Here is a 13,176-nt window from a genome sequence, read left to right as displayed (position 1 = left end):
ATAACATTTGCTTTTCAGTAAATCTGACTCCATTCATACGCTCCAATAAAAAAAGTCTCATTTGACAAACATCTTCTAAGACTGTAATCAGTTATTGTGCTTTCTCTGAACACACCCAAAACACGCATTTATTTCTGATATAAAGGGGGGAAAAAAGGAAAGAAAAATGCTCCCAAGAGGTTTATCCCAAAATTTGCTAGAAGCTTTTAATTAAATAATTCAATCCATGAAAAAGGAAACACAAGACAAAACTTATGATTGGTTTTACATTTATTTTCATCGCACAATAATATCTATATATACTGTATCTACAGTCTAAATTGTTTGTGGCCGCAGATTAAGTCAGACATCCATGTGAAATTTCTTTTAATAAAACTGTACAAAAATCGGCTACAATGAGAAAATACTGCAACTAGATATTCATCCCAGATGAAGACAGATGGACGAACGGATGGCGACTGAGAAACCCTTGCGCTCTTCGGCACAATGCTGTGAGCTTACCTTCAGTTTCAATGCATTTCTACAGTGCAGGAAGGAAAAGCAAGAGTTTTCATGAAGCAAACAGTAACGTCAACAGATGTGTCCAGAAAATAACCTCTGCACAGATACAACTGGCATGATCAAATGAAAATGGGACACACTTCCGATGTGCGGCGAGAACTTCAGTTTTGTTCAATATGGTGGTTAATACAAATGCCAAAACAGACCATCTCTAAGAGGGATAATACATGGTTGTTTCAAGTTTGTAAACACGTAATATCATGCATCCTTCAATGTGCAATAAGAGACCATTTAGGACATATGAGTTGCAAACTGAAGCACTTCAAAGTTGAGGCCACACTTTGTAGAGAGAGACACAGCGGCCCACCGTTAGGAAAAGACCCTCCTGCAGTAGCAAAGCACAAATCTGATGATAATGTTAAATATATTTACCAGAAAATCTTTATGGTCGAGTCTGAGAAATGAATAGTTTGCACAACGGTTGTTTGGACATAAATTTGAGTTATTCCATCTTAAAATTACATTAAAGATATTAATTTTTTTTATATATATTTTTGAAATTAAAAGTGTAATATATATATATATATATATATATATATATATATATATATATATATATATATATACATACATACATTATATATATATATATATATATATATATATATATATATATATATATATATAATGTATGTATATATATATATGTATGTATATATATATATGTATGTATATATATATATATATATGTATTTATATATGTATATGTATATGTTTGTTTTCAAATATATAAATATTTTGTAGTATCATTAAATTGACATTGAAAACAAATCTGACAAGCAATCAGAATAATTAGCAAATGACACAAATAAGCATAGGTTTTATAATGTTTTGGTCCTTTGAAAAACAAGAAAATGGGGCACAGCAATGAACGCATTTTTAAAAAAAAAAAAAAAAAAAAATCATACTAACAAAATCAATTTAAGTACAAAAAATAGTGCAAAACCCACATAAAAGCTCTTCTAAACGGGTTTATCTCAGTAGTACACAGTAGATTAAAATCAGCAGTCTAAAAGTGAAGTGTTTCACTCCAAGAAGCTGTATATCCATCTCAGATAAGACATTTTGGTGACCGACTCAACACCTCTTCGGCATATATTAATACTTTAAAGTGAAAGGAAAAATGATCAAAATTGCAGGCGTTTTTTTCCTTCAATCATTTTCCATTTCCAGTCAAAGTTCCTTGTTTTTTATTTGAGGATAAAACATGTTGGAGTGAAACTCTTCAAACTTACTTTGCATGTTTTTCTCAACACATGTACAGCAGTTTGGGAAGAAAGGTCCAAAAAGAAGAAGCAAAGCCCAACTTTTTTTTCCCTCCTCACACACAGCAGACTGTCTATCCTCTCTGATTCTTACCTTTTTTTTTTTAGGGGGGAAAATAATTAAAGACAACTCTGTGAAATCAAGCAACTCTTTGGTGTCAGAAAAGAACACGGCCGCAAGCGTACAGTGTGTCACATGGTCTGAACCTGCGCTGTCAGATTTGTGTCCAGCTGTCCTGCTATTTACAACATTTGGCAGCAATCTGGACTGATGAAGTCTTGTCTCTGTAAAAAAAAAAATTAAAAATTAAAAATAATAAAAGATCAACAAATTATGCTCCTAAATTGACACAAATAGCAGCATATCCTTGCACCTCATGAAAAATAAACCAATGACAATATGATTCGAGTTAATCACACTGAAAAACAGTCAAACAAAACCAAGAAAAACCCCAAAAAAGATAATCGACTGTAATAGACTGTATTTATGTAGTATCATAAACAATGGCACACATACACATATTCCTGAATATATGTATGTTCACAAACACACAGATATACTCACAGGTAGAGGTTAGCATATATGAGGCAAAGGCAGAAGAAAAACAGTTTTTATGTGAACGTTTCAGAGAGAGAGAGAGAGAGAGATAACCTGTGGCATCGCGTGAACACTTTGTTGTGCTCGGTCACTTCTGCTGGCAGCTAAAAATACAAACACAGCATTCTCACGTCCATTGTGCTGTAAGAGACTCATGCTTTTTTCACTACGCAATGACAAATAAGACGAATCAAATGATATATATCAACTTTAGCTACTATGGAATGCCACAAAGGCATCCCAATGATCATTTATAGATAGACTTTTCTCACAGAAAACTTTTAAGCTTTAACCAAAATATACATTTATGCAAATCATACTAAAGGACAATCTTTTACTGTCAACACATTAGCCTTCATGTGTACCCCCCCCCCAGGGGTTTTTCAGTGTATCAACTTTGTCTGATAGGTCAGTGTAAACTCTTCTTGGGGGTAAACATTTTCAGCACTTTTTTTAAAACTTTTTTTGCACATTTAATTGACAAATGAAACAAAGTAATGCCCGACACGCAAACTCCCTCTCCTTCCTAACTGCTCCAATAAATATTTTAATCTAAAACCACAACCAAGGCGACTCTCAGATGACACGCCGTTGCTCACATAAAATAACTTGGTTGCAATTAAAAAGGTATGATCGGTGATGAACTAGCGAACTACCAGCCCTTATTCGGTGAGAGGCAATAGATTCCTCATTTCCCTGTCCATGTTTTTACTGTTCTAAGTGCTTGAAAAGGCCCTCTCTGGACAAAAAAGAAAAAAAAACCAGCTAAAACATACTGAGAAAGGGCAAAGAACAAACTAATTTAGACTAAAAGAAAAAACAAAACATGCCCTCCAATGACTCAATCGTTCCTATAAAACCTTAAATGTTCATAGACTTGATTAGCTTTGAAGGATCAGACTTTTCTCCTCATTAAGTCCACTGTGTTTGGCAGACACTATAAAGGGCAGAGCAAGGAAAATGATCCAGTGTAGCCAGGCCACCCTTAGTACATTATTTGCACAATTGTCCTTCATCTTTCTGAACAAAAACAGCGAGGTGTGTAGATATATATGTATTTAGATATATATTATTTATATATATTTAAGAGACGTATACGAGTGCATGTTGGGATGTGAAAGGTTCGATTTCTCTGGGTCTGCAAACGGATGTTAACTGAACAGAAATGTTCATTTAGGTGAAACAGAGACGGAGCCTCCCTTCCACGACTTCTTTCCGTTCTCAGTGTGCCGCGTTGGTCGGTGTCGACTCTGCAGGAGCCCACCGGTGACTGAGGTGATGCAGAGTGAAGATATCGTGCTGAGAGACAGAGCATGATTCAACCAAGCAGAACCCCAACTCCGTGTGGAAAGAAACAGAGGAGAGAAGACGAGGGACCTCCAGCTCCTCGGCGATACTGGTGTGCGTGATAAGAGTCCAAAGGTCCGCATGCTGCCATCAGAGCTGGTACCACTTCTTATCTTTGTACTTCACCATCATCTGAGGAGAGGAAAAGGGTGAAATGAGTCACAAATGAGGAATTCATCTGAAAATAACACAAAATGCTGGAGCAGATGTCGTTCCCATACGTCATGGGCGTGTTTGGAGAAGGACTCTGCGCTGGCCATCATGGCTGCCGTTCTCTCCTCTAGTTCTCCCAGTTTCTGCCCTCTCTCATCCAGAGCTATTCTGGCTCGAGCGAGATCTCCCACGACCCCAGATGCTGCACCCTTCATGCCCTCCATGCTCCCCGGGCCGGGAATGTGCTGGGCCAGACTGCGAGAAGCCTTACCGGCAGCTGTTTCGCCGACTAACGCAGAAACACAACGAGATGGAGGATGATCCGCTGACGCGCCAATAAAAAGCAAATATGCAACTGACTGAACAAGTTTCCTCTTCAAAGCATGACTTAATTACATTTTCAAAAAGAGAAAACATTTGAGATAATATCAGATGTATGCATAACCAGTCAGAGCATAACTGGTCAAACTGGTAAAAAAAACCAAGTAAAGGCACTATGCAGAAGTACTGAAGGAGGCTGAGGTGTTTTCTACTCACAGAGGTCTTCCCTGTCTAAAGACTGAGCTCCTCCCCCAAAAAGACCTTTGAAGAATCCTCTGTTTGGAGCCTCTGGAGTCTCCACAGGGGTAAATAACTCGCTGAGCATCTCCTGCAGAAAACAGAAGTATGAATATTTTCTTCCTTAAGCCAGACACGTTTTATTAATTTTACATCAACATGTGTAAAATCTGGGATTCTGTAGACAAAAAGAAGCATATTTCAAGTTTAGAAAGTACTCTGCACTGTTACAGAAGTTACTATAAAAGTCCAGAAAAACTCGACATTTCTAAAAGGCCCTAAAGCAAGGGTGTCAGACTCCAGTCCTCGAGGGCCGGTATCCAACAGGTGTTTGTTGTTTCCCAACACAGATGATTCAAATCAAATGGATCCAGCAGCTTCTTGTCAACCTATTTATGAATTTCGGTCAGGTGTGTTGGAGCATGGAGACAACTAAAACCTGCAGGATACCGGCTGTAGAGGACTGGAGTTTAACACCTGTGGCCTGAAGGATGTTTAACGTGAGGACCAAGCAGCAACCTCAGATGGTAAAAAGTGAAGCCTATGAAGTGCCAAAAACTGCAGTTCCCCCTTCATCCACTAGGGGCTCCAAAACATCGCAAATCCCCATAGACTCCCATGTTATAAAGACCAACTTTACAGCAGAAATAAACATGTTTACAAGCTGGAACAAAAACTTCTTTTAGGTTAAATAAATCAGGTTTACCTTCATGACAACTGTGGGGGGAGTGAATTTTTTCTAACTCGCCCATTTAGAAGTAATTTATTCTCAAAATTCAGGATAATTAGGGGCGTGTCCTTTTGATTGACAGGTATCCGCTATCCCGCTTCAAGAAGAGAGGAATGTAGAACAACCTCGGCTTTTAGCCGGTTAACTGCATGATTTAGCTTTAGCGCGCTTACCTAGCTGGTTAGCTCCAAGTCAGCTCGGAAAGCTCCTCGCTACATGCAGGTTGGAGTTTGCTAGATGTCAATCATCCACCCCGGTGCTTACAGCCCCCTCTGTCAGCTCTAACTTTTTGCCCATTTTGTATTTTCCGGGAGAGACGACATGCACGACGCTGGCCAGATGGCGGCAGTAGAAACCACCATATTAGCTTCAGTTCAGCTCTTCAGAAACCTACGAGTGACGTCACGGAGACGCCGTCCATATTTTGTATACAGTCTACGGTGAGGATAAATGTTAAATTATCCACTTCTTTTCCTGACAAACTTGCTCTACAGTGCAGATATGGTTAGAACATTTGAAAAGGGACTGATAAACATGCTGGAGATTATATATGACACAAAGGTGATCTCAGTCTTAAAAACCAACATCATACCTCATATGAATGCAAGTCTGTTTCTACTGGGAGACTGACATGGCTATGAATGATTGGTCCTTATAAGGAAATGAAAACTTAAATAAATGAATCCCCTCTGTCGCTCATCTCACCTGCAGGTTGTCACACGTCTCCTGACTGTAAGTGATCCTCTGGATCTCAGTGGGGGAGGTGAGGTACAGAGCCTGACCCAGGTTCGAGAAGCAGAACGTCCGTGCTATCCGCATGTCTGTTAGTGGCAAATAGTTCAAATCCAGCAGGGGCCGTAAACTGGGCAAACTGGGGTCATAAGAAGACAAAAATCTTTTCAGAAGCATTACAGACACTTTAAGACCAAACTGCATCTTAATTAACAAACTGTTGGGGGGAAAAAAGGCAGAGCAACTGCTGTTTGATCACAGATATTGAGAGTAACAGAATGCGAACAGTGGTGGTACCTCAGAGTCATGATGTGCCCATTAGCGCAGAAGCAGGCGATGCAATTAGCCCCAGCCATCTGCACCACATCAGCTCTCAGCACAAATGAAGTCTCTGTGATGTTGTGTTTGTAGATGCGGGTTTGGGAGGGCATGGCCACTACCTTGGCCTGTTTCTCCGAACACAGCACAGCAAACTGAGTGTCCTGGGCCTCTTGTGATGAGGGAGGGGAAGCCGGCCTTCGCCTCCGGCTTTTCTCTTTTTCTTCATCCGAGGCGTTTGGGTCATACCACGGTTCATAAGAGGGAGGCAGCAGAGTTCCAGCGCCGTCGAGCAGGCCCATGGTCAAAATGCCACCTTTAAGTTGGACCAGGGTGCCTGATAAATAGAAGTTTCACTGTTAATTGGATTAAAGATGGGATTCAAATTACTACAGATAAAAAAATACATAAATAAATTTTCAGTTTTAGCTGTACTGCTAAATTCAAGGTAAACCAAGACCAAAGTGGAGGTAATTTGGATTTATTCATTTGGAGCATCTGCCCAGCGAACAGGATGGGAAAATACATTTTCCTGTCCAGCATCTCAGCATACAGAACATCCATCTGCATGCCATATTTTTGCCTGACAGATTTGCTCTGTCAAGGGGGTCATGTAATGTATATGGCTGCGCTTGATAATCTGAATATTTTTATTATTATTATTCACTTATTTATTTGTAATCATCATCAGTCTTGATATGGCCATGCTGGACCGTTATCAAACACACATTTTTTTTCTCTGGGAACTGGATTTGCTGTTGGGTTACAACAACTGATATATTTCTTCCTTTTTAAACACAGTTTTAAATGTCTGACTAAAAGATGAAGTCTTGGAGTCTTACAAATATGTTTAGAAGAAACCTTTAAAGCGCAAAAAAGCCAGCTAAAATAAGCCTAAAGGCAAAGCTGTCATGTAAAGACATTATGCTCAGTAATAGCGTACTAACAACACGTGGCACTCCGACTACATTGTTGAGTCAACAGTAACAAGATACGCATCAGTAACTTGCAAATAACAAGACGCTTCAGCTTCTTACCACAGGAGGAGATGCCAACTGGCTGCTGCAGCCTCTGGTCTCCACCAGGTGGCAGGCTGAGCGCCACCATCATCACAGAGCCGTGCGTGGTCCCCACTAACAGGCAGGGGCTGACCAGGCTCTCCGACTTCCTGGGGAAGCTCTCGCAGAAGTAAAAGGAGGAGATGGCTTCTCGAGATTCTCTGTCTATGCTGGTTACACTTGAACTACGCGAGCGGGTGAATGAGTTATCCTTGGCATCTGGACGGCAGGATTGAGCAGAAAAATAAAGAGAATGAGGATATCATCTGTGTCAAATGTAAGAGGAGAGGAGTTAAGCAAGGTATCCAAGCCAACAGCAAGCTTAGCTCAGGGGTTAAAGCCAAGTTCTTTATATTAAAGCTTAGCAGAAAAGACCCTCAGTCATACTCTTGTCTTTTATGAAAAGGCCCCAGTAGGAAATAATACATCTGTATAGGATAGATCAACAAGTTTTTTGACATTGAGAATTTATCATTTTTTATCATCCAATTAGCTTTTAATTCCTCCAATTTGCATTCTTGTAACTAAATCTGATAAATATTCTCAATGTGAAAAAAAAAAACTGTAAGAAGCCCGTAGTATTACAGTAACTCCCAATGAAGAATTGCTGTTTAAGGAGACAGAATTATTCATGCTTCTCTGCTTTACTGACGGAAACATGAGTTTAACTCTAAAGAAAACAGGGAATCCCCACAGAGCGAGCGATGAGTGTGATAGGCTAACACATCGTCCGTCATGTGAGTTCTTCTCAAGGGAAAAACTGTAAACAAGAAAAGCAGGATTTCTCGCGCCAAGTGCAATAAAGCCAAGTTGAACTTCCTCGAAAAGAAGAAAACCATCATTGTGAGAGGATTAGTGTCAAATGTTAAACCATTTTTAGGAAAAAAAACAAACAAAAAAACCCTTGTTGTGACGTGGGGGAGTTAGTACGAGTTATCCCACTTCAGTCCACGTCAGACCATGACTGGTCCACTCACTGGGGCAGGGGTCTGACTGAGTTCTATGTACGGTCCATTTCAGGGTCCTCCTGGTTGCCTTCCTGTCAGCTTTCACACTATGAAAGCGTCTATTACATGCCAGAGGGCACCACCGCTGGGACCTCTTTTCTGCACCCAACGCAAATACAGAAACGTGTTCATCTTAACTTTGAGTGGAAAGACATGAGTTCAAATTCACACAAACATGCTGCGTTATGTGATGCATTTTACAGCTGTGAATAAGAAAGACAAAGGATTGCGAAGGCAACATGGAAACCTGCAAAAAAAAAAAAAATGAAGTGCATCAGAAATATGAAAGATTCTTCATCTTTGGCTTACCCAGATCTGGCTTTTGATCACTAGACGAGCTAATTTTCCGAGACATCTTGGCTGCAACAGAAACAAATACTCTTTTTGTTTGGTGAGGAAAGAATAACAACTAAATGTAAATATTTGCGAGCAGCTTCTAAAATAAACGTTTCAGTAACTGCTGGCATATTTCAGCTGATAAAAAAATTGAATCAATCAAGGAGGGAGGAGGCTAACTGCAGGACAACTGTTGAGGAGAAATAGTTCATACAGCTCAAGCTAACAATGGCTACGGTTACATACCGATTTTTTTTATTCGGAATTAAACACTTCCGAATTAAAGTATTCTTCTTTGGGTTTGCATCAAAATAGTAAATCTGAATTGAGGTTTACATGAAAAACATCTTTATTTGCTTTTATTCAATTCCGCTTTGGATCAGAGGGCAGGGAAGGGTTCTGATTGGACAGAAGGCAGACGTGACGTATTTACGTCTACCAGAAATAAACAACCAGAAATATAATTCGGATTTCTCGTCTCTTCAGCTACAACATGGAAAAAGACATAATAAGAACCATTTTCGCTTTCATTTTGATTACAGTGTAATAGTGGTAAGCATTGTGGCCTCACAGCAAGAAAGTCGCTGGTTCGAGCCTCAGCTGGCAGGAGGTTTGAACAGGGGGGGCATTTCTGTGTGGAGGCACTCTAGCTTCCTCCCACCCACAATAATAATAATGTATCGTATGTAAGCTGCTTTGGATAAAAAGCTTCTGGCAAAGGACTGTAAAATAGAAGAGATCATTTTGAAGCAGCAGCTCGACACGAGTGTGCCGCTACATTTCTTTTCAGCAGCTGAAGAGGAGAAGGAAGATAGAAGTACTGGAGACAGGAGGGAGAAGACCATATGTCATATGTGCGTCATCGTGATGGGACAAGGTAACAAATATGCGCAGAACAACAAGAATTAAGTTCAAGTGGAATGAATGTTTACATGAAAGAGCAATTAATCAGTTTGGATTAAAAAACAAAAAGGGAAAAAAACATCCATTTACTTCGGATTTAGTCTTTTTTAATTGGAATTAGGTGTTTACAAGGTCATTTTTTTATCCATTCAAAGCAGAATTAATGTTTATTCAGAATTAAAGAGGAATTAAAACTCTCATGTAAATGTGGCCATTGAGACTCTGTACTGTTTTAAGGGAAATAGTTTGACTCTAAGCACATTTGGATTGATTTTACTTTCTGCTTTCAACCAGGAGTGCTGCCAATCTCCAATATGACTCTCCAAAAGTTGCCCATTGCAGTTAGTACCCTCAAGAGAAACAACGAAAATACAAATGAGACAGAGAAGCATAAGAGAGGGAGCCTGTAATGTCGAACCAAGCAAGAGGCAGTCGAGAAGTAAGTTAATTGTAATTCAGTGAACATTGTTATGCAAAGAGAGTAGGTGTAGAGGGAGAAGGAATAATCAGTGGATAGCCAACAGATTACACTGAACTTAAGACCTGGAATCAGAAATACACAGCGAGTGTCGATGATCAAAGACAAATAATTCACTTCAACATTCAGGAGGTTAGTGCTGAAAACACAGAGGCAGGAAGCAGATTTTCTATGGAGAAAGAAGTAAAACAGATTAAATAACATCTACCAATCAGCAAGCAGTAATCCATGCACACTGGTTTAACACCTTACTGCATTTTACCCCCCCCCCCCCCCCCAAAAAAAAAAAAACCAGTAGAAAATCTGAAGCCTGAAATCTGAAAGACACCTTGTCATGCGTACAATAAAGAATCTTAATTAATGTCATACACAACAGCTATAAAAAAATTAAAAAAAAACCCAAGCTATGCGATTAGTAGAAAAAGAATCAATTTCTCGATTGCAAATCTCTTCTTCAATTGGCACAAGATATTCAGACTGGCAGGGGCTGAAGGCACAGTGCGGTCAGAGCGCTTTCATTCAGAAAGGAAGAGTGAGTAACCACAGCGAATGCATCTGGAAGATACAGTACCAAAGTCATTGGCAACCGTCTTGGAAAAGCGCCTGCTTTTGAACTTCACTGGAAATGAGGTTAAAAAAAACACAAATCAGACGGATTAAGCCGAAAAGCAAACTGCTAGAATTTACGCCTTTAAAAAATACAGTACCCTTCTCTATGAACTTCTGCTTTCTTTCATCATCTGAATTGCAGGGGGATGCAGATCCTACGTGACAAATAGCACCGTTTGAAGACGACGCTTCTCTGAATGTTGGCTTCCCCCCCCCAGTGTTTGGTAAGAAGAAGATGAGGCTTACCTGAAGTAGGTGATTTGCAGCGGTCCTCTGAGGCGTTTGCGCCATCGTTGGAATCGCAAAGTGCTGCGGGAGCCAAAGGTAAGACATAAAGCAGAGGCAGCTCAGAGTCTGATCATCTATCAAAGCCATTTCTTACACTACACATATAACTGATAAAAGCAGATAAAAGGATGACTACGGAGAGCTCAAGCAGCAGATGTATCAACTCAAGGCGTTGGTATTGCTTGTTCATTAGCACAAGCAGCTGGCTTGAAAGACTCACAACCAGGTTTTGTTTACACATTTTACTGTGAGCTTTGGAGATCTTGGGGTGCTGCGCCAAAACCAGGGAGTCTATCTTAATGGTGATAAAGGAGGCGGCTTTAAAGAGAACAAAGAGAGTGGGAAGGAGAATCATTTCTGACACAAAAGGACTTACTCAAGTGAGATGAGCGGAGTTTTTTCACTGACTGAGAATACATGTTAGAAAGTCTGGACATGTAAGACGTACCAGTTGGAATGTCTTCATCAAATCACAGAGAGAGAGAGATCGACAGTGAGAAAACAGTGAGACAGAAATGACCGGAAAGCAGAAAATGCAAATGAGGAGGGGAAAAAAAAAAAGAATACAAAAAAAAGCAGAATATCTCAGAGGGTTTTTTTTTGGTGAATGTATAACTGACGAAACAGTAAAAATCTCGCAGCTCTAAACAAATTAAAACTTGAGATGTATAATCAGGAACAAAAACCAGGCAACTGAGACAGAAAACAATGAATGAGTGACAGGATGACAAGGCAGAGAGAGAGAGAGAGAGAGAGAGAGAGAGAGAAAGAAAGGCAACAAAAGACAACAAGACAATGGACTGAAACACTAAACAAGGTTTGTTTAACGTTTGGTCTGTTAAAGGACTTAAAGGATAATAAAGCCAGCAGAGCAGCTCTGATGCAGCATCCACTCTGTTTGTGTGGATTACCAACGAGCACGCTCGCGCTCCACCGTCTCAGTGCTGTCCAACTCAACAGATGGAGGAGCTGTCAGTGATGCCCCCTGTTGAGGGAGAGGAGCTACTGCAGGGGGCAGCGCTCAAGGTGCGAAGTCGGAGCAGCTGCCAAGTGTCAGCTCTGCCGCACCAACGCACCCTCACACAGTTTAGCATCACAAAGGGAAACGAAGGGTTTGCAGCGAATGAATAGAGCATTGACCATGTTTCAGTAATGTTAGCTGGTGGACTTACACTGCAGTGTTAGAGGAGGAAAAAAAAACCCAAGTGGTGGGGTGGGGGGGTGTAATTGGAGGACTGCAGCTCACCTCCGGAGGGCTGTCGTGCTTTACGAGGGGAGCGAGGCTGCCTCTGGTAGGGATCGGAGGGGCTGTAGAGCTCCGATGTCCCCATGTTGAGCAGTAAAGTTTTCTGGAGGTAGTCCACCACAGCCAGGCCGTTGCTGTTTCCAAACACCACACTGAAAGAAACCCGGAGGGATCGTTGCAGGCTTTACTGGCTTACAAAATTTTTGTAATCTGCACCCTTTCGGGTCAGATGAGATTAAAATGTAACACACAGACATCAACACTGCCTGGAAGACTGGTGTGGGAATGAAGGGAAATGATAGCGTGTCAAAATATCACATGTAGCAGCTGTGGAGACTTACAGGCCGTAGGAGGAATTGACTGCCAGGCTGGTGATCTGCTGAGGCGGCTCCCCACTCACCCACACCAGCTGGATCAGCAGCTCCACCTGGTAGCCCGGAAACTGCTTGAGCGGGGAGCTCCGCAGTCTGCATCAAACACACAGCAGGATGAGACAGCATGTTGCACTTTACACTGGCATGAATTATCAACCCTCTGGGTGAGCCAGCCGCTTATTCCCCTTCCACCTTTTACTGTCAAAGCATTTTCAGAACTTTTCAAGACAGGATCATTTTCAAGTAATGATTTGGAAGCTCTGGAGGGAGGGGAGTGATGACCGTAAGCCTTATTGGCTTTTCGACAGCAGTGTTTGGCCTGCTTGGTGACAGATTCCTTTACAGTGACAAAAGCAGTTTAGGAAAAAAAAAACTAAAGCTGTTCATACTGTAGGCATGGTATATTGTCTCGGGGTCCTTCGGAAGAGTTATTGCCTGTAGTGGGCAGACTGGGAGGCTCACTCTCCTGTGGGCTGGAGGAAGCGGGGTTTGGCACAGTGGGGGTCTGCTCTCCTCCTGGATCAGGAGAATCTGCATCGTTAAACTCACACTGCATCCGCACCTCCAGCAGCTAAACACAAGCGGGAAGAGAGGAAAGGACACCTTATTAGATGT

General features: G+C 41.0%; 1 protein-coding gene across 1 annotated transcript in view; it reads right to left on the bottom strand.

Annotated features, from left to right (window-relative positions):
* Positions 1-1,400: 1,400 nt before the first annotated feature.
* The window catches only part of stxbp5b (syntaxin binding protein 5b (tomosyn)), a 28,418-nt gene continuing 16,642 nt past the window's right edge, over positions 1,401-13,176 (bottom strand). Inside the window, exons 17-30 of the mRNA XM_079262060.1 lie at positions 12,951-13,132; positions 12,529-12,654; positions 12,188-12,339; positions 10,900-10,962; positions 10,752-10,808; positions 10,616-10,663; positions 8,637-8,687; positions 8,298-8,426; positions 7,300-7,539; positions 6,242-6,599; positions 5,918-6,083; positions 4,462-4,573; positions 3,993-4,213; positions 1,401-3,903 (exon numbers count right to left, since the gene is read on the bottom strand). Coding sequence (XP_079118186.1) covers positions 3,862-3,903; positions 3,993-4,213; positions 4,462-4,573; positions 5,918-6,083; positions 6,242-6,599; positions 7,300-7,539; positions 8,298-8,426; positions 8,637-8,687; positions 10,616-10,663; positions 10,752-10,808; positions 10,900-10,962; positions 12,188-12,339; positions 12,529-12,654; positions 12,951-13,132 — 1,947 coding nt within the window. The 3' untranslated portion in view covers positions 1,401-3,861. The remainder of the gene's footprint in view (positions 3,904-3,992; positions 4,214-4,461; positions 4,574-5,917; positions 6,084-6,241; positions 6,600-7,299; positions 7,540-8,297; positions 8,427-8,636; positions 8,688-10,615; positions 10,664-10,751; positions 10,809-10,899; positions 10,963-12,187; positions 12,340-12,528; positions 12,655-12,950; positions 13,133-13,176) is intronic.

Source organism: Telmatherina bonti (assembly GCF_933228915.1).
Source record: "Telmatherina bonti genome assembly, chromosome: 22".
In the NCBI taxonomy this organism is placed as follows: Eukaryota; Metazoa; Chordata; class Actinopteri; order Atheriniformes; family Telmatherinidae; genus Telmatherina; species Telmatherina bonti.
This window is presented reverse-complemented; position numbering and strand designations above follow the sequence as displayed.